Consider the following 25,544-nt stretch of genomic DNA (forward strand, 5'->3'; position numbering starts at 1 on the left):
AGTAAATCTTTTGGCCACAGCCACTCATGAAACAGGTGATGATGAATGTAATAATAACCAATTATGCAATGAAAATAATAATATTTAATGAAATAATGTAATGAAAATGATATGGAAATGATAGCTACTCACAAGAGCATAGAACGTTAAGGGTTACCAAGAGTTCCAGCCTGTTAGGTTTTTTAGAATTTGAAAGTGGGACAAAATAATAGCCCCTCCATGTGTCCTGAATGACAGATGCTTAATGGGCATGGTCCTCATCTTGGAAAGCCTCGTCCTCCAACCTCATTTAACCAGCTGGGTTTGGAGGGAACACGGGGAAGTTTAATCCAAGTGTTTATGATTCATTTACACCTAAATCATTAAATGGTATTTTAAGGACAGTTGATGGCTCCAGGCTTTTAAAATAATCATACTGCTTTTCTCTTAAACAGAAACAGCTGCCAAGAGTAAACAAACTCAAATACCATTTGCTTCGAAATTCCTCCCGCCCAAATTTGGAGTAGGCTCTAAGCTGGCATGGAAGCTTCCATCTGTATTCTCTGCAGTGATGGTCCCACTGGGTAGGAATGCTCACACCCTTTCCCAAAAGGGCTGCCTGTGACTGAAGCCCAGAATGGAAGGGGGCCTTTCTTTCAGGGTGGTGTAGTGGAATGCACCTTGAAGGTCTTAGCATAAGAAGAGACCCAAGTTGGAGTCTTGGATCCCACTCTGGGTTTGGGCCAGTGGATGGGCAGCTTAAGCACCGCCCCCCCAGTCCCAGCTTCATTCTAAGTAAAATGTGAAGGTGGGATAGGAAGGAGGTAATAATATCTATATTTCCTGCCCTCTAGCCTTGATAGAGTGACAGTGTTCTGTCAATATTAAAGGGCTTTAGAAATGTCACTGAAGATTTATGATTTTTTTTGGACTCATGATTTTCTACTAGTATTATCAGCAGCAGTCATCATCATCATCAAAAGACCTGGAGACCTGGTCTTGAGTCCCAGGTCTGCCACATATCAGTTGTGCAGCCCTGGGAAGAAATGTTTATAAAAGTGCCCACTATGTGCCAGGCACTGTGCTAAGCAATTTACAAATATATCTCATTTGATCTTCACAATAACCCTGCAAAGTAAGTGCTGTTATTAGCCCCATTTTACAGATGGGGAAACCAAGGCAAACAGAGGTTAATTGACTTGCCTGAGGTCACCCATCTTGTAAGTGCCTGAGGCCACATTTGAACTTGGATCTTCCTGGCTCCAGGCCCGTCTCTCTAACCACCAACCTACCAGCTGCCTCTGCTGATTACTTGCCCCTCTGAGCTCTGGTTTTCCCATTGGTACAACTGAGATAGCACTTGGTATTCTCTACCTTAGAGGATTGTTTTAAGGAGAGTGCTTAAAGTGGTGTGGAAGTGTGAGTTATCGTCATTTTGTAGCATCAGAGGAGCTGAGATTGAGAGCTGGAAGAGACATCAGGGGCTGTCTCATCTAGTGCCCTCACTATACCCAAGAAGAAACTGAGGCCCACAGAGGTGAAGGGACTTAGGATCCTAGATCGAGGGGTAGAGAGGATTACCCAAGTAAGTGCCTAGAATTGGGATTTGAACCCAGATCTTCTGACTTCAGAGCTAGTGCCTCTCCCATTATACTGCGTGGTTACCTGATTTTAACAAATGATGATGCCAATGACATTATTATAATGATCGATATTAGAAGAATGTGATGACAGTGATGGTAGGATGACAGACAACACGGTGAAGTGGACAAGAGAGCTGGTCTTGGCGTTGGGGAGACCCAGGTTCAAATCCAACCTGTTACATACTGGCCGTAGGACACTAGGCCAGTTCTCTGAGCACCTCTCTAAGTTTTCCAAGTGGAGAAGGTATTGCTTGGCATCAGGAAGGAAGTTCCTCACCCCGTCACATGATGAAATCACAGGCCTGGTCCAAGTAGTCAGCAAGAGTGATGATCACGATGACGACAGTAATGCCTCACACTTGAATAGTTCATCAAGGTTTATTTCCTTCAGTTCTAACAATGACCATATTATTGGCCCCATTTTTCAGAGGAGACAACTGAGGCTCAAAGAGGTTAAGTAGCTTGCCCAGGGCCACACAACTAGTAAGTGACAGAGACTGGATTAGAAATGAGATCTTCCTGATTCCATGTCTAGAATTCTAACCACTTTGCATCACTGCCTCCCTTGGAAATGTTTTAGGAGCATTTTCAATAGTCTCTCCTTTTGTAGGGCTTTTCTTTGTTGGTACGTTATGACCTCTGTGGGTTATTCTGGGGGAAATACTCATATTGCTGGTTTTTCCAAAAGGATTGGATGTTGCCTGTCAGCCTCTCCTCCTCCTCTTCCCCCACCCCCAGCCCCACTTTGAGGCAGCCTCATGTAGGAAAATGATTTGTGCTTCCATATCGACTACTAAAATGCTGTAATTAGATAAAAATAACTCCCTTGTGAAGAGCTCTGGTATGTCTTGTGATTGACTATTGAGAGAAAGGAAAGAAGGAACAGAGAGGAAGACAAACTGGTTGGTCTGAAGAGAATGAGTAAGGCCCTGGGGCATCAGTCCTTCATTGTCTTGGGATACTATCTGAGCTTCTGTCTAGTTGAATTTGCCAGAAGCAGCCCACTTGACTGGGAGTCAGGAGACCTGGGTTCATATTTGTCTTCTACTATTTAATTAGGTGACCTTGAACAAGACCTTTCCTTTCTCTAGGCCTCAGTTTCCCTCTTTTTTAAATTAGAAGGTTGGTCTGTAGTGGGGGTTCTTAGCTTTTTTTGTATCATGGCCTCCTATGTCAGTCTGGTGAAACCTATGGACCCCTTCTCAGAATAATATCTTTTATTGCATAAAATAAAATATGTAGGATTACAAAGGAAAATCATTACATAGAAATATATGCTACTAGTGACCTTAGATTCAATTACTCCAGCTCCCAACTCTTTTGGAACACCAGGTCTCTTGGAGACCTCTTGCTTCCTGGGTCTCCCTGGTCTTCCTGGTTTGAAATTGGAATCTTTTTCTGGTCAGGAAAAGTAACTGGAGATATCAGGAAGGAGAGGGTGCTAGTGGACAACTCTTCTGGAACATTTTGGTCCTATATATTGATGGAGAAGTGTAGGGAAGGCCCTCAGGAGAGAGAGTGATTTGGTATGGGAAGGGTGGACTGTTCCCTGAGAAGTTCAGTGAGTGTGTTCCAGAATCAACTTTGGTGCCTTGAGAAGTGGTGACCTAAAAAAAAATAGAAAAGATTGATAGAAGTAGAAGTAGCAATTTCGTTTGCAAGGAGGCCCAAGGGAAGTTCACGATCAAAGGTTGAGTGAGTTTTAAAGATGTTTCTCTGAGTTGCTATGATGTCATTGGAGCTGTCTGACTGAAGCTATATTAAGAGTGGTAATAAAACTCAGAGAGATGACTGTTGCCAGTCTGTCTGTTTGTCTGTTGCCCCTGGCCCGGGTCGGAGCAGCCTGACCCAAGGGAATCAATTTGGAAATCATTGCTTTAGCTTGCTGGAAAGACGCTATCGGACTCATTAATTCCATTTGGGTCAAGAAAAAGCAATCACAGTGGAGTCAAGCTGGTAAGAGGGCAAGTAGTCATTGACAATGGGTAATAGCATCATTTCTGGGACATTGCGGCCAGAAGCGAGACTCCGCCCCCTCTAAACTATATCCCTAATATGCGAGTCACCCCCTCTCCCCGCCCACACTGTAATGAATGTGCTTAGGGAAACTTCTGCTCTTCCGATGAGTGGAATACTTGAAGTAAACAGGTATATTCCACCCAATGAGAAGGAAGGAAATCAATAGACAACAAATGTTTCCTCCTGGGTCACTTTGCCCCAATTTGCTTACCACGCTGCAGGGAACATGCTGCAGCCAGCTACCTGAACTTTTCTCTTAAGATATAATCAAAGTCCTGATAATAACAGGAGCTGACATTTCAATGGTATTTCTCTTACCTCCATTATCTCCTGATGTGCAGAGCCTTCGCCTGGTGAGCATTACTGAGGCCCATGCCCTGCACGCAGTTCTGAGCTAGGGAGCACAAGCATGTGGATCTCCGTTGGACAGATTATTAATAATTGTGGCCGAGAGGCTAGAGAGCTGACTTGGGGGTCAGGACCACAAGTTGCAGGGTAGATGCCGATTTCCTTTGGTTGGGGGAGTTTCCTGCATGGCAGTTCTTGATACCAATGAAATCACAAGAATATCTGAAACAATAAAAATGAAAATAAAATGCTTTAAAGTTTCCACATTTCATCCTCACAACAACCCTGGGCAGTAGGTACCATTCTCATTTTACAGATAAGAGAACTAAGGCTGAGAGGTTCCCAGAGTCACACAATAAAATGTCTGAGGCAGCATTTGAACCCAAGTCTTTCTGACTTCTTCCACTCTATTCTAGTTGCTCAGAAAGGCTTGGAGCCTTCCCCAAGGAAACACAGTCACCAAGTGGCAGGAAATGCAAACTCATATTTTTGACCCCAAAGTCAGTACTCTTTCTCATCTCCCATACCTTCAGGTGACTGTATATGAAAGTGCTATGGCCTTCCATTCGTTTGCTCACTCATTCTTTCCTTTGTTCCACATTTACTAGATGTCTCCTCTGAACCAAGTCAGCATAGCACTGGCTATGAGCTCAGGTGAGAGCAAGATCGCTGTGGCTTCTAGGAGTCTCGGCAAGCTTAAGGCAGCAGGAGGAGTTGAAGGTGGACTTAGAGCAGAAGATGCATTTGGATTTCTGGAGAGGAATATTTTAGGCAAGACTTCCTAGTCAGAAGAAGCAATATTGCCACACTGCACAGTGCCTAAAGATAGTGGAACTTTGAAGGGAAAATAGAGACACCTATTGGTCTAGAGTTGATAGGGAAAGGACTGGAACAGTGGATCAAAGCTACATTTTGGAAGGCCTCGAATATCTTCCTAAAGGTTCATAGTTTTTCCTGTGGGCAGTGAAAAATGGTAGGAGTGCAGGCCAGTGCCAAGCAGGAAGTGATGTTTTATGAAGATGTTTTTTTGTTGTGGTTTGGTTGTTTCAGTCATGTCTGTCTCTTTGTGACCCCATTTGGAGTTTTCTTGGCAGAGATCCTAGAGTGGTTTGCCATTTCCTTCTGCAGTTCATTTTATAGATGATGAAGCTGAGGCAAACAGGGTGAAGTGACTTGCCCAGGGTCACACAGCTACTAAGTGTCTGAGTCAGGATTTGAACTCAGGAAGATCAGCCTTCCTGAATCCAGGCCCAGTACTCTATCCATTGCAGCGCCACCTAGTGTCCCCACTTTAGAAAGATAGCCTGGTACAGCGTATTTGGAACAGACTGGATAGACACTGGAGACAGAGAAACCAATTTAGATGCAATCAGTCTTCATGCATTTATTAGGTGCCTACTCTGTGCAGGCTCCGTGCTAAGCACTGGGGATACAAAGAAGGGCAAAAGACAGTCCCTGCCCTCAAGGGGCTCATAGTCTAATGGGGAGACAACTGTACAAAGAAGCCACATGCAGAATAAATTGGAGAGAATCAGCAGAGTTAAGACCCTAGGATTAAGGCAGTTCTGCAGAAAAGACTTCTTAAAGTAATCTATATATGAGGCATTAACGGACTAGTGAGGGGGAAGGTAAAGTGGAAGGAAGGAAGGCACAAGACCTGATGGGATGATAGGGGTGACAGGAAGGTAGAAGCCCAAAATGTGGACGCAGCTTTGACTGAGTAGGGAGTCCCCAGGCCTGGCTTTGAATGAGCCTCTCACTCTTAGGAATTGCCTGGCTTTAAGCCATTGCTTTCCATTCACTGTGTGTTGGCGGTGTCCGGGGTCACTTCCAGATCTCACAATCCAAGACTTTCAGAGACTTTGCCGGCCGTCTCCCAACTGGCTACCTGGCGCAGTTCAGTGAAGTGAATCTCTCATCAGTCAACTGAACATTTTTTAATGATTGTTTGGGGTAGTTAGCACAGTCTTTGCACCTGGAAGCTATCAGGAAGCCTGAACTGGCACATTCTTGCCCTGTATCTCAGGCAGTGAATAGAAAGAGAAACGTGTGGGTCCGCTACCAACGTATGCTATAGTAGATTTGGCTTGCTATTATTCACAACACTCCTAGGCACGGAGGGGTGAATTCTGTAATGGCCTTCTTCCTTTGCTTCATCTGTGATAATGCCTGCATCATTTCTTCTCTTCCCCATGTTCTAACGATTTTCCAAGACTGGATAGTTGCTCTGGCTCTGGCATCTACTGGCCTGGCCCTATTCTCTCAGCAGTGGCTGCCTTCTTGTTACCTCACTTGAGCATCATGTATCATTAATTAAGGGTGGTGAGTCATCTTTGTGAAGTTACTTTAATAGCGAGAAAAGGGTCGTGTCTCCTGAGAAGAACAGGCCTCGCTTAGCAGCCCTGGGGCGCCAAGACAGTGAACAAACACTTCATTTGGACATTCCAGTGTCCCAGCACTGAGCTGATGTTGCTGAGGTCATAAGCCTTTGTTTTAGTAGTTTCCTATCCTGTTTCTGGTTGGAGTTCTGTCTTTGAATAAAGTAGAAGATGCTAGTTGGAGGTGGGGGTAGGGGTGAAGCTGATCTAATTGGAAACCATTAGCTCATTTGCTACATCCCAGCTTTATCATGTGACGTCCTGGACCTGGAGTCAGATACCTGAAATCTAGGCTCCTCCACATACTGTCGGAGTGACCCTGGCCAAGAGACGTCCTTGCTCTGGGACTTATTTTACTCCCCTTTAAAAAAGGTTAGACTAGTAGACCTCTGAGGGCCTTTTCATCTTTAGCTCTCTGATTGAATTATGGTCCCCAGTTGACAGGAAACTGAGGCCCAGAAAATGGAAATCACTTGACCCAGGATCCACCACTAATTAATAATAAGGATGACAACAACAACTAACATTTATATCACCTTTACTGTGTGCCAGGCACTGTGCTAAGCGCTTCCCAAATATCTCATTTGATTCTCACAGCAACCCTGGGAGCTGGCTGCCCTTATTATCCCCATTTATATATGAGGAAACCGAGGCAGACAGAGGCAAAGTGACTTGTCTAGGGTCAGACATCTAAGGGTCTGAGGCTGAACTCAGGCCTTCCTGACTCAGAGCTGGGTGCTCTAACCACTGTGCCACCTAGTGGCCAGTGGGGGAACATTATTTTTGCATCTCAGTACATTCTTTACTGCATTCTCCCTACGGTGCCTGCCTCTTGTGGAAGTCCAGAGTGCTGGACTGAGGAGGTATGAAGACCTGAGTCCAGCTCCCACCTCGGACACCATCTGTGCAGCCCTGGATGAGTCACTTCAGTTTTCTGAGCCTGCTAAGGGGAGATGATCAAGTCTGGGGCACCTAAGGTGCAGAGGTTTGGGGGAATCAAATGAAATAATGGGCAGAAAACACTTTGGGAATTTTCAAGCTTCTTAGAAATGTCAGTTACCCCTCTTATCAGGCATTTGAAATGGATGATATCACTGACATGTCAGATTTGAAGCCACTTAGCTACTTCATAGAAATCTTCACTATAATAGTAGGAATGAATCTTTCGTGCTTCTTTTACTTTTAAATGGTGCTTAATAGGGTAGTTTTGTCTTCTATAAAACATTTCCTTATGGATTTAAAAGATAAATTATATTGAACTTCTTCCACCAGTTTTCTATTAAAGGTTTCATTAGAGATTAATGTTTTAACCAAATTCCGGTTATAGAATCACAGATTTGGAAGGGACCTCAACAGGAGTGTTCTAGTATTGTTTAACATCAGGCTCTCCAAAAAATATGTATGCATGACATACTTTTCAGTTTCATCTACATTATGAAAACTTTCCTCCCTCACTTTCATAGGTTTTGGCTATAAACAAAACAACAAAGCAAGCCCTGATTTTTAGTGTTTGCCGATTTCCAGGGTATATATGCTCACATTTAACCTTTAACAATTGACTTTCTCTTGAGCTGTTCTGAGCTGGCTCCACCATACCACTGGACCTCCTAAACCATCCAGTACAACCTGTATCCAAATGGAAATCCCTTCTACAACATCCTGGCCAAATGGTCATCCAATTTTGGTCTGGAGAACTCCAGAGAGGGCAAGTCCAATTACCTTCCAAGATAGTAAGCATTTATTAAGCACTTACTGTATGCCAGTCATACAAAGAAAGTTATAACATAGTCTTTGCCCTCAAGGATCTTAGGATCAAACTCGGGAGACAGCATGTAAACAACTAGATATATACAACACATATACAGAGTAGATGGAAGGCTTTCAGAGAGAGGAAGGCATCGGCAGTTAGGAGGATTGAGAAATGCTTCCTAAAGTAAGTGGGATTTGAGTCGAACCTGAAGGAAATCAAGGAAACTGAGAGACAGAGATGAGGCAGTAGAGCATTCCAGGCTTGGAGCAATAGTAAGCAAAGGCCCAGGCATGGGAAATATGGTGTTGTACTCAAGAGAATATAAGTATGCCAGTGTAGAGGCACCATAGTCGGTGGAGAAGAGTCAGGGTAGGAAGGAGCCAAGTTATGACAAGCTTTACATGCCAAGCTAAGTAGCTGACCCATTCCACATGGGGATCACTCTCATTATTAAGATGTTGATAGTGGATTTTTTTTTCCTTACATCTAATTGAAACTTGATTCACTGTATCTTTCCCACATGGCTTCTGGATCTGCAATCTGGAGCCAAATTTTAAAAAAGGCCAAACAAATCTAATTCCTCTTTCACATGGCAGACCTTTAAATAGCTGAAGATAACTCTCATGTCCTCTGAGTCTTCTCCAAGCTAAACATCCTAGTTCCTTGAACTTATCTTCTTTTGGATGGTTTTCTAAGTAATCCTCTCCATAATCCTGTTTGCTTATAAAAAGTCATGTCCCACTCCCCCCATTCAGTATTTGTTTTTATATTAGTTCTGTTAGAGTATGGGAAATGTGTGTGTGTGTGTGTGTGTGTGTGTGTGTGTGTCTTCCTAATGCCAGGTCTAGCCTTTGGGTTAGGTGGGCTGCCCACACTGATCCAGTTGACTCCCTCTCTCAAAGGTGATCCTAGCCTTGGCCACATGTAACCGTGAGGAATAATTCCGCTTTCTTTCACATGCCCCATTGGCTACCTTCAGTATTGGAAATCAATAGTTATGTTTTCTCTCCTGTTCTGGAAATTGAAGCTTATTGCTGACCTGTTGATATGGGAAGAAGTGCCTTTGTGTATATCCCTTACCTAACAAGGGTGACCTCTTGCTTCCACTAAACTATGGCCAAATAGCATATTGCCAATGGCAGAAGAAAAAGATGTCAGAGTCAAAACAGAAGAGCCAAGAAATGGAAAAATGCAGAGGAGGCTCTATTTCTTCCTCTGGTTTGATGGCAAGAGCCAGAGTCCTGAACCATTAGCTTAGACTGGGGCCATGCTTCATCAACAGTAGCTCCACTTCACGATCTGCTAAAGCCATTGCTTCCTGCTGCCCACAAATAGATGGCGCCAAGTACATTTCCTGGGATTCCTTGTCTCCCAGGAGCCACTCTCCCCAGACCCAGAGGTGAATGAACAGCTGGTTCACACAAGTGGACAATCGGGGATGAAGCCCCAGTCATTCAGGAGAGGGGGTCCCTGTTTTGTCCAATCTTGGGAACATTCCATTTGGGAAGCCCAATACTACCTCTCATCAGCATTTTGCCTGGGTGACCAGGGGCCAGTAGAGAGTATCTTTTGTAGCTGTTGGTGATAATATAGCCACTGTCCATTCTGAAGGATATGGTGGACAGGGAAAAGAACTGCCTTCAATAGCCCATCAGTTATTAGGTGAGAAGGTCTAACTTGCCTAACCTAGCCGGAAGACTGAAAATACTTCAGGCTTCAGAGTGAATCTTTGACTGTTTTTTTTATTCCCCTTACCTCTTACTTTTCTGGTTTGCTGGTTTGGCCCTCCACCTTGATGTCATCTCTTCCCACTGGATTTAGTTACTGCTTTTCTTCTATAACTACACATTATATCCAACAGAAATACCCTTTCTGTCTGCTCTCTGTGTTGCTAACTGGATTTTGATCTTTCCACTGTGGTTGGGACAGACCATTTATCCTTGCCTTCCTTCTGCCTAACCCAAAGGCTGTGTAGGAGAACACTAGATGCCTCTGTCCTTAAGCTATGCCCCTCCCCTAGTCCTACCCTTCATCATGTCTATGTTTGTACTTGTGTTTTCAGCCCTCCTTTCCTAGGTGCCTGGTTTTTGGGGAGGGGGCATTTCTTTTGTTTGTTTTACAAGGTAGACCCAGTTGCATTCACTATTTGACAACTTCCTAGGCACCTTCGTGGGGGCTGTGCCAGAAGTTAGAGAAAAGAAAAGAAATGAAATCGAAATAGGAGGCAGAAAACATGGTGGTGAGGTGAAGAGAGGAAAACCCTTTATCCAACCCCATTGCAAGAGGTGGATTCCTTTTCCAACAGTCTCAGTTTCCCTTCCTGAACCACTAAGCAATGTGGTCTATTTCCCATTGCTTGGGAATAAGAACATATACTGTCTTTGTTTCCAGGGCAAAACTCCCCTTTGCCTCTGCTTCCTATAGCAGGCCCACGAAGACACCTTGTTAATATTGGAAGGCTTTGGAATGAATGTATTTTCTGAACTCTTCCTCATCTTTCATCCATTCTAACCTCTCATTCTGTGGTTTCCTACGTGGCAGTGCAACTGTCTCTCCACGTTGCTAAAACAACTGGGTGAAGAGTCAGCAATCCAATCAGTCGCTCTGCGGATATCATACCGAGGCACTGGTTTGATGGACTCTGACGTTGGAATTGACAAGTAGTTCTAATGGAGGCCCAGCCAAAGCCACAAAGCTTGGCCATTACACTCCCAGATTCCCAAGGCGATCTCCTGAGTCCATGCTTATTGCTCAAACAGATGACTCGTTAAAGCCCTCGTTAAAGAAGTGAGACACCTTTGGCACTAGCTGAATTCAGTCTGAAGAAAAAAAGGAAAAACAAAAAAGGGGAAGCTTTGTGGGAAGCAGCTGCCTTAGATTTCAGTGACCTCAGACATAATATATTTTTGTCTTGGCTCTTGGATCAGTCATAACATCCCTTTCACTATAATACAGTGGTATGTTTCAGATAACCCACTGTATCTAATTAAGCCCAAATGATAGCAGCCCTAGGGCTTTTCTGAGGATTGATGACTAGCTGGAGAAGCGGCTGACTAGTGATGCAGCCCAAGCTCTTTCCTTCAGTCAGGCATTAATGTTGAAAAATGCCTATTTGTGACGTCATTATTATAGCCATAAAACAAGAGGGGAGAACAGATTTCTGGTATTCATCAGAAATTTCAGGAGAACAAATTCCCCTTGTATTATCCAAACCTGTTCCTTCTTCATTGCCTTTCCATCTTATCTTATGTTAGCAATGTGGCAGTATATGGTAAATGCTCAAATGGATGATTTGTTTTCTAGATGTCCAAATTTGGAAAGTTTCCTAGGAAATTTTGGAGGGGCAAAGTCAAAATCTCTTTTGAGCTATTATGCTAAAATTTGGTGTCTACATTATCATAAATATCTATTTATAATGGTAAATAATTCCACATGCTTTGGAATGTTTCCAACAAAGAATTATATCCACAAATGGAGCCCTGAGAAGTTATCATCATCATATTCCTAGGAGATGAAAGAAACTCTCTGCTGAATCAAGCTACCGTGCTGGGGCGACATAATATTTTTGATTACTGCTGGTGAAATTGACTAAAATATTCATCACCTTACTGCATAATTTAATGACTCATAAAGAAGACAACAGTTCTGAATGGGGGCAATCTGACTCATTTTGGACTCATAATACTCATGCACAAGTGATTTTTCTTTTGTATCCTACTTTTTCCCCAAGTGAAAGAAAGTCCATGAAGCTCATTAAGATCCCACTCTATGATCTTTCACCCAGTCGCGAAATGTTATTGACAATCACGGGAATATCCAGTTCTCTGGCATTAAAACTTCAGGCTGTTCTTGAGAACACTTCAGAATAAGTCTTACCATAACGAGTTTGCCATTGGTATCTCTCCTGAGAAATCCATGTGGAGTTCAGACATTTGGGGGTGTACTGTGAGTCAACAGCTCATTAATCATAGATACAGAGACACTGACTCACAGGGAAAATGGAATGGCCTAATTGTGGAGGGAATGAAATATAATCATTCAGTAATGTGGTCAGTCTTCTGTTTGTTTTTTGGTTTTGTTTTTGTGGTTTTTTTCCAATAAAGGTCAAATTGGTAATGATTTGGGTGGGTGGATGGGTGGTTAGCAAGCACAAGAATGCCATAGTGGGGTGGCTCTTTATTCAGAAGGGAGAGAGAATATGTGAACCCTACAAGGTGTGAATGCTAAATATATGTGTGTACAGAGACAGAAGGAGATGTAGGGGGGAAAGGGAGGAGAGTGGGTATATCACTGACCTATTTGATAAAACAAAATGCCCGGTAGCCATCAAGAAATAAATACACTGTGCCTTGATTGGTACTTCTGTTTTCAACCCAATGGCAACTTTATTTAAATGCCAGTTGCTGCCCCAATTTGGAAGCCTTAGTGCATTAAGATATTTGAGATAACCCTCAATTCCCCTTGAGAGCCAAAGAGTAAACCCAAGTCCAATTGGTCACTTTGTCAAGCTCAGCAAGCAGTGTTCTGGATGTGCTCGTAGTCTTTCATCTGGGCTAGCAGCCAACAGTTAAACCAGTAGGTTGAGAACAGACATGTAATCACAGGCACATTCCCCTCATTTGCTGATAACTGATGGCCTTTAGCCAGTTCTACCTAGAATGTCTATGCTAAACCTTTATTTAATACATGCAGCATCTACATGGTATGTTTTTACAGTCAGCCCTGCTTCTTGGCACAGCATAATATGATAATATTTTCATTGAATCTGCAATAACAGTATGAATTGCCAAGTAGTTATTCTCTAGGCAGCAATATTTTCAACCAAGTCACTTTAGAAAAAGTTCATGAACCCAGTTTGGACTCTTAGAAATGTTATTTGATTTTCTTCCATGGGAATAGGGTTGATATAAGTTGATGGCTACTTTTGAGAAGCTCTAACTTGAGTTCATTTTGTTATGTGGTGACCGCAGCGCTGGATGACGCTACCCCTGGCACACAGGAATACATTATGTTACGGCAAGATTCCATCCAATCAGCGGAATTAAAGAAAAAAGAGTCCCCCTTTCGTGCTAAGTGTCACGAAATCTTCTGCTGCCCACTGAAGCAAGTACACCTCAAAGAGAACACAGAGCCGGAAGGTTTGTGCACGCCGGATCAGTGTTTTTGTTTGTTTTCTCTTGCTCTTCTTTCTCTCTCATTCATTTCTAACTTGCGGTGTGCTGTGTGGTTTCTTTTGGGCCTGTGTCAGCCCAGCATCTGACACAGGAGGCCCAACACACTCCATACTGCCCCTGCTTGCCTGTGACAGTGTTATACAGTCTCCTTTGGGACACTGTACAATACCGATCATTGCCAACTGCCACTGGTGAGATTGCACTGCTGCTTTTCCCCCTAAAATGTTTTCAGGTTCCCCCTGCCCCCCTCATTATGCTGTCCCTTTTTGGCTGCCAAAGTTGCTTTGCTACATTAGCCACCATCAGCCCCGTGCTGGCTTCATCCCCTCGCATTCCCAAAGTGGCAATCAGCCCATAGATGGCCCTTAAACAAGAATGCAAAGATTGCTCAACATTTTCCAACTCTTCTCTGCTTTTTGCAGCAGTGAGGAGTGGGAAAAGACAGTCTGTGTAATGCACGGCCAATCATATTTGGGAAAATGAAATGCATGCCTTTAGGAAATGACATGTAGAATGTTTTTCTTTTCAGCTTAAAGTACAGGTTTGTACAATTCTTCTTGCCATGAATTAAACTGAGACTTGAATGAAATATTCAGTACTTTAAATGGTCAATCTACTTCATAACTTCCAATTTTCTCTCAAAGCTCTCATTCACATATTTTGAATGACTTCACAAAGAAACCACAATGAACATTGTCCATCTATATCCATCTCAGCATCCCAAACTCAACTTGGGGTGGGGTGGGGAGTGACATCATGTAGCCTAATAAATATGCGATTGGAAGTGGCCTTGATGTTAACTTTAATGAAAGATGCTATGCATGCACTTTCTAGGTTTATACTGTGGATGGGTTAGCATCCATTGGCTGCCACTGTATCTTTCATTGCATGAATGGTTAATGTGTTAGTTTATATTCTCCATTAGTGGTCTGCTCACATAATTGATATCCTTTTTAGTGCCTAACATTTGGGGATACATTTACAAGGAAGGAGGTATAACAAGGTGCATTTTCTTTTTTCCAAGTTGACTGAGAAGTCATCGGGTTGCCATCTCTATTTCTGAGGATGGAAACTATCATCTTAAAGGAATGGTGTCTTACCATCAGCCTCCCTCTATCCCTTCCTTTTTTCTTCTTTTTCTTGAATCGAATTTCAAATGTTAGAATAGGTTACTTGCATTGACTTTTCGCCAGAAGTTCCATGTCCATTGGCTGTCACTCTATCTTTGAATGCATGAATGGTTCATGCATTAGTTTATATCCTCCACTAGTGGTCTGGTCACATAATTGAGATTCTTTTTAGTGCCTAACATTTGGGGGTACATTTGCTGTGTGATGCTGTTATAAGGAAGGAGGTATAACTACGTGCATTTTTTTCCATATTGACTGGGAAGTCATTGGGTTGCCATCTCTAGTTCTGAAAGTCAAGACACACAAGCTGGTCTTGGGTGGCATTGGTGGGGGGGAGGTATCAGGGGTGGGGAGGTTCATTAAAAAGAAAGTGATTAAGCAGTAACCCTGTTATAAACTGGTTTTCTAAATAACAAGTTATGTATCAGAATTCAGTAGTGTCCTGTCCCTTACCCCTGCCCTGGCAATATGCAAGTTTCCCAAGGTATCCCTGTCAGTTTCCTATGACTTTGTCATTTGTACATGATATATTATTCCATTATGAAAGCTTTCCTAATATGTAGTCCTTAGGAGAAAGGACAACAATTTATATCCTTTCCAAGACCCATTGGTCTTTACTATTTCTTAAGATTTCATTTCCACCACATGAGCAGTGAGGTTGTATAGATTTCTGTTTGAGTATTGGAGCACAAGTCATGGCTTCCCATTAATAGCCAGATTGAAAGTTTGTACTGAGGATTTCTCTCAGCTTCTCTTTCCTGCCAAGGTGTCTGCAATTGCCAAACCAGCTCTCTTTCTATGAATTGTTTGGCAAGAGAGTAAGACCCACCCAAGACCTTCTGGAATCACGCTTGTATCCTGTCAGGCCCAGCCTCAGGACCCTGGGTATGATGACCTATCAAAGAAGGGTCCAGCACTTATGAGTTGTACTCTGATTTCCTAGTTGGAAGGAGAAAACTCTTCATTGCCTCTCCAGTTATCTGGGCCCTAGAGACCATCAGTCAAGAATCAATGCAGTACTTTTCACTTAAACAGGGAAATAATACCAAGAGGCATTCGGACCAGACTTGTGTTGGACTCTGATACTCACTTCCAGCAGGCACATCATCTGCAAGTTTGGGAAGGTTTTGATGGAGCATTTTTGGCAAGAGGCAAAAAAAAATGATTCAGTGGCTCACTTGAATGTTCTTCCTTCTGGTGTATCATTTATATCTCCTCTGAAGGTGCTGGGGCATGACTGTATTGCTAGTGGAGGCAGAGGTACCCAGTGAGCTGGGTTACCATTGTGTTTAGACAGCTCCTCTGCTTTAACTTGGAACCTTGTCTTTGAATCTGTAGGAAAGCAATGTAAGGCAGGTGGAAGAGACCATGGTGCTTTGTTTGCATTTGGTCTAGAGTCACAGTGGAAGCCTTTACTAATTCATAAATATGAGTCTACCTGTTCTCAGTCTTTCAGAGGCAAGGCCAACACAACAAATGGAAACTGGTTAGTCAAGTCGCAACTTTGGTTCTATCTGCCACATTGACAGTTATAGAAAATCTTTCCTAGTAACCATGCCTCCATAAATTTGAGGGGAGTACTTTCAGACGGCTGGGGAAAGAGGTTCATGTAACATAGTCCAGACCTATAATTTCATCCATGTGATAAACTCCGTGTGTCAAAACGTCCTCCACAGATACATCTCAGCAACTTGAATGTAACTTATTGTCTTGATGAGTTGTCTGGGTCACTCATTGGCAAAATGACTTGCTCAGAGTCACATAGTCGATATGTATCGAGAGGCAAGACTTGAACCCAGTTCTTCCTAACATCAAGGCTCTATTTATTACACCAGAATGCCTACAGAATCACCCAATGCCTATATAGTAGAAGAGCTAGGAGAAACCCTAGATGCGATCTAGTTGATCCCCTGCTTTTACAGTGAAGTAAAGTGAGAGATAGAGCTGTAACTAGTGCTTTTCACTCCTGGATACTTTTTCACAAAACACCAGTAGGGGAGGCAAGAGATTTAGTCTTTTGGGGGCAACGAGGGAAAGATAGAGACCCTTGGAACAAACCTCCTCTTCTGCTAAGAGGGGAGTATCACCTTAGTGGGGCAGCCAGAGGGAAAAAGCTAGTGTCATCTGATACCATCTTGTTCTAAGTAATAGTATATATGGAGCTATAAGGGAGGACCAGCACCTCTGCTGTGAGGGCAACATTTTAACCAATAATTTTTGCAAACTAATTCCTAGCTGTTCTTTTATTACTAAATGAATATATTTATAGTCAGCAAATTCTCAATTTTGATGTATTGGGGCAAAGGCCCATCTGCTCTGCCCTAGTTATATCTCTGCCCAGCAGGGGGAAGGGCCTTGTTAATCAGAAGAAAAGTTAAAACTTCAGTCAGGCTGACTATTTGCTCTCCTATAGGTAAAGACAATAATGGGTACAGTGTACGTCAAACACTTTTCTAGTTACAAGCAATCTATTTAGGACTGCACTCATCAAACTCTGATGACTCTTGCTGATTGTCAGTGATGGGCTGTTATTATTCCCTAATAACCACTTAGGGTGGTATTATATATGTCAGCTTCTGACCTTCAGAGAGCTGTGCCCAAGTGTCATATCTGTGATTCAAATTGGGCCCAGGCCCAAGAACGTGGTTTTTTGGTAAGGAATCCCTTATACTCTCCAGGCCAGAAAACTTTCATGAGCACATACTCTCTGTCTCTTTTTTTTCTTCCTGGGTCAACAGTCTCCAGTGTCATCGGCTGATTTAGTATAATGGAGACGCTTGGGAGAAAGTAAATCCACAGTGTTGGCACATCTAGCCGTGTTGGGAGGCCAGAGCAAGACTTTACATTTATGTAGTCCTTGATAATTTATAGAAGGCTCCCTCCTACATTATCTTCTTTGACCTCACCTTTATAAGAACCCTGTGAGGCAAAGCCTGGAATAAAGGTTGTTATCCTCATTTTTAAAATGAAGAAATTGAGACTGAGAGAGGGGTTAGTGGCTTAGTCAAGCCACATGGCCGCTAGGGGGCACCAGAGAGCACAGAGCATCAGGTCTCCAGTCAAGAAGACCAGAGTTCAACTGTAGCCTCAGACATTTCCGGGCTTTGTGACCCTGGGCAAACTATTGAACCTTCACTTCTTTCACTTTCCTTATCTGCAAAATGGGGCAATAGTTGTAAGGATCAAGTGAGATAATACTTAGTAAGTACTATATAAATGTTAGCTATTATTCAAGGATGCAGTTAGCTGCTGAACTGGAACTGGAGCATAGATTTAGCCCAAAAGCTTTCTGGCACAATCCCCCCATTTTACAGATGGAGAAACCGAGGCCTTAGGTTCTCTGACTCTAAATCTAGAATTCTTTCCATTGCATCAGAATCACAGAATGGCAGATGTCGAAGGTCTCTTATAGGCCATCTAGTCCACATCAACACCACCACCTCCCATCCCTTGCCAATTTACAGATGAGGAACTGAGGCTTAGAGAGGTTAAGTGATGTGCCCAAAGTCACACAATTAGTGTTGAACTCAGGTCCCTGGACTCCAAAACTAATAGCCTTTCCGCTATCCCAGAATCATGTGGGCTAGAAGGCCCCTTAGATATCATCTGTTCCATGGTCCTCGTTTCACAGAGGAGGAAACAAAAGCCCAGAGATGAGAGGCAACATGTCATATGTCTACTGAGTTCCAGAGCTAGACCTCTGACTCAGGTTTTCTATCTCCAAGGCAGTCCTCTTTCCTACTATGCTACGAGGCCTTGTGTAAACACACAATACACTGAACACACTGAATAGATATGACAGTATTTATGACTCAAAAGAGTCTCCAGAACCTATTACAAATCCCCCAAGGTTTGTCTTCAGAAATGATGTTTAAGTTATGTCAATAAATTTAAAGATGTCAGTGTAATACAGGAAAATATGAAAGCATGCAATGATCAGTCAATGACTTCGACTTGAGAATTCAGCCTCTTTTCCACAGTTCTGTTGTCCTGTGATTTTAAAAACGATCCTGTTTCCCTCAGGCCCTCTTTAAGTCTTTCATTCAAAGAGTGCCCAGCCATGATGAGGCCAGATTGGACAAGGATAATCTCTGCTGGCAGCTGAGTACGAGGTATGGCCACTTTCTCCCACCAACAGAAAACACAATTATATGGAAAATGTTACTAATGCAAATTGCTAATGAGCACAATTGGTGCTACCTCTGATAATGCCTTGGTTTCTTTATCCCAGAAATAGAATGTGTCTCCATGAATATGCACACTGCCAAAATGGGGCCAGGAGAGGCAGGTGGAAGAACAGTAAGGAGCATGCTCAGAGGAGTGTTTTCAATTTTTGTCCACTCTCCTCAATGCTTTCTCTTTAGAAATTTCTTGATTTCAAAGTCTGTTGTGTCTCACTCATGTCTTCTTTCAAAAGTTCTCTGTGGAGGGGAGAAAGATGCTGCAGAGTTCATTTGGATTTGGAAGTTGCCAGATGGTCCAGACAGTACCATTGGTGAAACAATTTTGACCTTGGTCTTGGAACAAGAGCTGACATGGAACAGCCACCTTTGATGCCAGGTATCAGAAGGATCTGTGCCCTCTCAGTAGAGTTCTATGGGGACTGCCTTTGTCTACCATCTTTCTGACCAGAAGCCAAAGAGGAAGTTGACCCATTTCATAGCTGTTAGGAGAAGCAAGAGTCAGGAAATAATTTGTTCAGGTAATGTTAAAATTTGAATAGGCCACAATAGTTCTCTCATCCTTACCGTCACAGTCACCCCAGCCCCAGGCCTCAGATGCCTTTGAACTCAACTAGCCTTGTCTTTGCCATCTGGTAGAAAGGAAGGTAGGTAGCAGTTTGCTTTGTCTGTTGAAGTCAAAGGCTTTGAGAAAGGAAAACTTAGCTCAAATGGTTAAACCAAGAAAAATCCACTGAAAAACAGAAATATCGCCAGGGAACAATAATTGAGGTACTTTAAAAAAAGAGAGAGAGACATTGACATTTTTTTCCATTTGGTTAAAAACATCATACAGTCGAGGCAACTTTAAAGACTTTGGAAATCAAAGAACCTTAGAAAGTACTGCCACCTAGCATTTCCTCTGGCCCAGTCCAGAGCATGCTGGGTAGCATGATACAGTGAATAGAAGGCCAGCCTGGGAGTCAGGAACACCTGGGTTTGAATCTTTCCTCAGACACTTATTAGCTAAGGGTCCCTGGGCAAGTGATTAAATTTCTCAGTGACACAGATAACTCTCTAAAGCTACAAGTTAAAGGATAGCACCTATGTAGCCAAAGATGTTTTTACAGTGGGATTCCCCCCACACCGATGAAATTGCAGGTCTGTACAAAAACCCCACAAAAACCAAATCCCAGAACATAAGATAATATTTTCAACTCTGTAACATAGGGAGCATGTTTTTGTTCTCTGGAAAATTCATAATCTGATAGAGCCATCTACTTAGCAGCTTAGAATTCAATTTTCTGTTAGGAAGGACATTTATCAGTCTTTGATTAGATATTCACATCTTAATTCAATCATGTCTTCGAAACTGAGCTGAGCTGACAAGGAAGTCACCTCGGATGCCTCTTCTCAGAGGTGGCTTCAACCTTCTGATCATGCACATGGTTGGGCTCTCTTAGTATATCAGAAGTCATAGATGAGCTTATCCCAAGTCAGAACTCTTCGGGAAAGGAATTGTTTGGTTGTGTAACTTCTATTCTGTGGGTTCATGACAACTTATTCTTTTCAATATGATCTATTTTAACAAGTGAGAGGCCCATCCCTCACCTCTGAGCAGGGATTAATGGCCTTGATGTGGCTTTCCTGAGATAGTTTGTTCTGTTCCTGGACCTTCTGTTCTGGTTCTGCCAAGACATCCCCACTGCGGTGTGGGAGTGTGATAGGCCTCACACATCCAGCCCTGCTTGTTTGAAAGTGAGTATCTATTACAGTGATTTCACTCCTTTGAGAAAGTGCTAGGAAGGGGCCAAGCCAATGCCAACACATATTGAATGAACATTTATTCTGTGTGAGACACTGTGTTGACCAAGGAGACAGAAAGACAAACAGTCCCTGCCCTCATAGAGTTTACTTTCCACTAGCCAATAGAACATGTGCCCAGATAAGTATATATCCAAGCATTATGAGTGAAGAGAAACAAGAAAGGCTTCCCATTGGAGATGGTATATGAGCTGAGACTTGAAGGAATCCAGAAATCGTAAGGGGCAGAGGTGAAGAGGGAGGGCATTTCAGGCATGAGGGACAGCCTGTGCAAAGGCAGAGAGGGAGGTGTAAATTCCAAGACTAGAAAATAGGTTCTTTTGTCTGGAACCTAGAATTCCTTAAGGGGAATGTTATGCAATAAGTCTGGGGAGGGAGTCTGGGGCCTGATTTTGAAGACTCTCTGTGCCAAACAGAAGAGTTTATATTTCATCATAGAAATAATAATGAGCCACTAAAGATTTGGGGGCAGGGCAATACCATGGTCAGACCTGTGTTTTGGCAAGGTGATTTGTCAGCTGTGTGGGAGATAGACTGGAGAAGGAAAGAAAATGGAGTCAGGGAGACTAAGTAGGAGGCTCTTGGAATAGGTGAGAGATTGTGAGGGCCTGAAGTAGGCTTTTGGTCATGTGAGTGAGGAGATGGGAAGGAATGAAAAGGATCTTACAGAGGCAGAAACAGAAAGTCTTAGCAGGTAATTAGATGTGGGAATGAGTAGGAGTGAGAAGTTGAGGTTGATTCCATGTAACTGGAATGATAGTGGTTCCCTTGAGAAAAATAAGGGAGTTAGAAAAAGGAGTGAGTTGAGGAGGAAGACATTGAGTTGAACCTGGCATATGTGGAGTGTGAAATGCCTTTGGAGATGTCTGAGAAGTAATGCGTGACTACAGCACAGGACATAGTGGCTGCACGTAAAGGATCCAGTGAAAAGTCTGAAGGGGCGGAAAAGTAGTGGGATAGAGTGTGGAATACCTGAGCCCGAATCTTACTTCTGGCATTCCCAGTGTTCCTCACTCCTCAGTAAGATGGTAAGGTCCACATGAGTTCCTGAAGTGCTTTGGTGGATGAAGTTTCTACTCTGGGTCTTCCCTCCACCTTTGAAATGGGATCATAGACTTAGAGAGCTAGAGCCAGAAGGGACTTAAAGGCCATTGGGTGTAATCTTCTCATTTTACAGATGAGAAAATCAAGGCCCAGAAAAGTTCAATGGCTTGCCCAAAGTCACCCAGCTAGTAAATGTCACAAGCGTGATCTGAACCTAGGCCTTGCCTCTCATAGGACTAGGATGAAGGAGAAAACAAAGAGGAGGATCAGGACTAGCAGTTCAACCTCTTTTGAGATTGACAAAGTTCCAAGAAAACATCTAGTTATATTTTGTTACCCAGCAAATGGGTTCTGTTGGAGGCAGCTTCTTTGTTCCAATGATGTGACCAATATGCAAACATACCTGGCCCCCTTTTATGTCATTACCTTCAGAACCACTGTACAGCTCAGTCAGTCCTACTGAGTCTGTTCCCTCTGGGAACTCAAAGCACTGTAGCCAGGACTGGGGGCAATCTCTGTTTTCTAAGGACACTGGCACCCCAGTGGGAGCCAGTGAGGGGCCTCCCAAGGGCACACCCCTCCTACAGGTGTGTGAGCCCTGGGTGAGTTAAGACCAAAGCAGCCCTGTTTCCTTATGAGCATACCTCTTGCCGGCCCAGCAGGGCACGAGGAATCAAACAATCAATTAATATACTAAGTTCTCACCATGTGCCAGGCACTGACCTGAGCACTAAAGAGTCAGAGAAAGACAAAAACAGCCCATGCCCTCATGGAGAACTTAGGTTATTCGAATATAGGAGACAACATGGACATATACCTAATATATATATATATATATATATATGTATTTATAGTATGTATATATACTATAGTATATCCACATATAACATAAATATGAAGTTAATACATCCAAATGGACACATACTAGTTAAATACCAGGTGGATGGGGAGAGAAAGCACTAGCAGCTGGTGATATCAGGAGAGTCTTCATTAGAAAATGTTCTCTGAGTTGCTTCTTAAAGGATGAGAAGGGCTCTGAGGCAGGGTGGAGGAAGGAGTGCATCTCAGCGGTGCTGGCTGGCCATCACGAAGGCACAGGGATGGGGGGTGGAGGGGAATGTGTAAGGAACAGAGAGAAGGCCCCCTTAGGCTGTATCACAGAGGGGTGAAGGGGAGCAGTGCCCCCTGACATCGGAAAATGAAGATACGACCGAGTTCTAATGGTCTTTGAAAGGTATAGACAGAAGTTTATATTTATATCCTAGTGGCAATAGGAGTCCACTGGTGTTTACTGAATACTGGAGTGGCATGTTCAGAGTGGGAGTGAAGAAAAAGCACTTTAGCAGCCGTGGGGAGTCCAGTTAGGAGACTTTGCTATCATTTAGGCAAGGGGAGATCAGGGCCTGAACTAAGGCAGTAGCTATATGAGTGGTGAGAAGGGGCTGGATTCAAGAGAATTTGTGGAAGAGGGAGAAATGAGAAGATTCAGCAACTGATAGGATATACGGGGAGTGGGGAGTGAGGTGTCAAGGGTGACACCGAGTTTCTGAACCTGGGAGCCCAGGAGGAAGGCGTCTTCCTTTTCACTGATCAAATACAATACTCTTTCATTCCTCTGTACCCAGGAAACATTTATCCCCCACTGTCATGTCCCCACCAGAGGAGGTTCTTAGCCATAAGATTTGGAAGTTGGTATCCGGGGCATTAATTCATTTCAGTTCATGAATGCTGTCCCTAGCCCATGCCCAGCCTGCATACCCTTTAGAGACGAATCATTTGACCGGTGTTCAAGCTGAAGGCTGGGAGGAGACACTAGATTCCTAGCATACTCTCTCAATGGATCTCACAGGGCCCCTTTAAAAAAAAACAACTACCACACCAGCCAGCGATTAGCAATCAGAGTTGGACAGAGAGTGCCCACCTGACCTTTAGAACTCGTGAGCACCCAAGAGTAATTGGCCTGCATCTTTCCAAAACGCTCTAAATACTCCAAAGCCAGGGGGAGCAGGATGATATGTTACAAGGTGCTCAGCTTCGTCAGAGTTGTGTGGTGAGCTGCCCCCATGTGGCAGAAATCGTATCCTGCAGGCACCAAAAGGGATGGTGATTCGATTTTAATGGGAAAACAGGATACAGACTGAGCAGAAGCCAACTGAGAAGAGGCAGGCACAGGGCTCTGAGGGAACCCGGCTGGGAGCCAGGACTGTTCATTTTTCTCTCCTCTCCTCTCCCCTCCCCTCCCCTCCTTCATATAAAGACAAAGAAATATTTTTTAAAAACATTTATTCTGCCCTCCTTAGGTAGAATTGTGGGAATTGGCTTTACCTGTTAAGCTCCAGTATCCACATCATTGGAGACAAGATGCACACCCAGAAGGGGCCAACCCTTCTTTACTCCTGTAGTCTGTCTGAGTGATCCCATCACTGGATCAGAGGATTCTAGATCCAGAGCTGGAAAGGACCTTAGAGGCCATCTAGTCAAACCTCCTCATTTTACAGAGAAGGAAACTGAGGCCCACCAAGATTAAATGATTTCCCTGATGTCACCTAGGTAGTAAGCCTCAGAGGTGAAATTTGAACCTAAGCCTTCTAACTCAAGAGCCAGTTCTCTTCAACTGCTTCATTGACTTTTAGGACTGATATCCACTCCCACCCCTTCCTGTTACAGAAGAAGATACTGACATCCAAGGGAGGAAGGGGCTTGTTCAAGGTCATAGAACAGTTGAGTGAATTATCTGGGGCTAGAAGTCAAGTCTTCCTTACTGAAGGCTATGACCCTGTCTTCAGCTTTCCTTCTTCATATTATTAGAAGGGATGCAAATGATGTACCTACAGAATCCATTGAAAACCCTCTTTTTCTTCTTTGGACATGAATTTGAGAATACCCATTGAGCAACTTTGACTGAGTCCCTTCACTGTTCTGAGCCTTAGTGTCCTTTTCTTGGAAAGGAGAGGGTTAAATGGCTTCTGAGGCCCTATTCATTTCAGACATCTAGTGGGATTCTATTTAACAGTTCCCTTCTTCCCCTTGTTATTAGTGTTCTAAAGTACATTTTATTAAGATGTTTGCTTATCATTCTCCGCACGCCCGTCTAAGTGCTCTGAATAGTAGGCAGCTTGAAGGGTGTCCTTGGGGAGGTGTTGGACAAGAGATGTTGAATCCTGCATTCTATAAACACTTACTTGTACTTGTCTTGTGTCCCAGCCAACATCCACACTCACTCCAGCTCCTCAAAGTCACATGGCCACCTCCACCCTTGTGTTTGGAGAATTCGATTTGTGAGCCCCTGCTATTTTGAGAGATGTGCTCCTGAAACAATTTCCAAACAGCCCCAGCCGTCAAGGCCACCGGGTATTGTATGCTCGGGTAACCAAGCTGCTGGTGGGCATTTTAAGGACGTATGTCACCTGCCACCAGAGGCATTCACGTTTTAAGCCACCTTGATTAGCAGAGAACAATACAGACTACATCTAGCAAAAATAATTGTTCTTTATGCACCTTGATGCTGAGGATACAAAACAGACTAAGGCATGGTCTGCGCCTTCCAGAGGCAGCATGGTATGGTAGGAAGCTAGACTCAGAGCCAGGAAAACCTAGGTTCAATCTCACTCTTGACTCCTCCTGGCAGCACAGTATAGCCAATAGAGTGCTGGTCTTGCTGTCATGAAGACCTGAGGTTTAAATCCCACCTCTGATACTAGTTGTGTGTTCCTAGCCAAGTCACTTAACTTCTGCCTCAGCTTCCTCATCTATAACGTGGGAGTAATGGTAGCACCTACTCCACAGAGTTATTGTGCACATCAAATGAGGTAATATTTGTAAAGTGTGTAGCACAGTGCCTCTCACGCATAGTAGGTGCTTAATAAATGCTTGCATCCTACCCCCATCCCCAGTGAAGTCACAAGTTCAGTCCTCATGCCTATCCATGACCTCAGTGAGCTTACAGTCAAGTAGGGGGAGAAAAACCGGTGATCACAGAACCCTAGAATTCTAAGTTGGGAGTTGGTAGGAACCTTGGAGATCACCTCGTCCAATCTCCTGATTTAACAAAGGAGTTTAAGTGACTTGTGCAAGGCCATGTGGGTAGGAAGGAGC

At 43.5% G+C, this 25,544-nt stretch overlaps 1 protein-coding gene across 2 annotated transcripts in view; it reads left to right on the forward strand.

Annotated features, from left to right (window-relative positions):
* FGF13 (fibroblast growth factor 13) overlaps positions 1–25,544 on the forward strand; it is a 499,638-nt gene that overhangs the window by 274,120 nt on the left and 199,974 nt on the right. For both annotated transcript variants that reach the window (XM_036740119.1, XM_036740118.1), the window contains exon 3: positions 13,088–13,255. In XM_036740119.1, coding sequence (XP_036596014.1) covers positions 13,088–13,255 — 168 coding nt within the window. The remainder of the gene's footprint in view (positions 1–13,087; positions 13,256–25,544) is intronic.

The sequence above is a fragment of the Trichosurus vulpecula genome, chromosome X (assembly GCF_011100635.1).
Source record: "Trichosurus vulpecula isolate mTriVul1 chromosome X, mTriVul1.pri, whole genome shotgun sequence".
NCBI classification, from domain to species: domain Eukaryota; kingdom Metazoa; phylum Chordata; class Mammalia; order Diprotodontia; family Phalangeridae; genus Trichosurus; species Trichosurus vulpecula.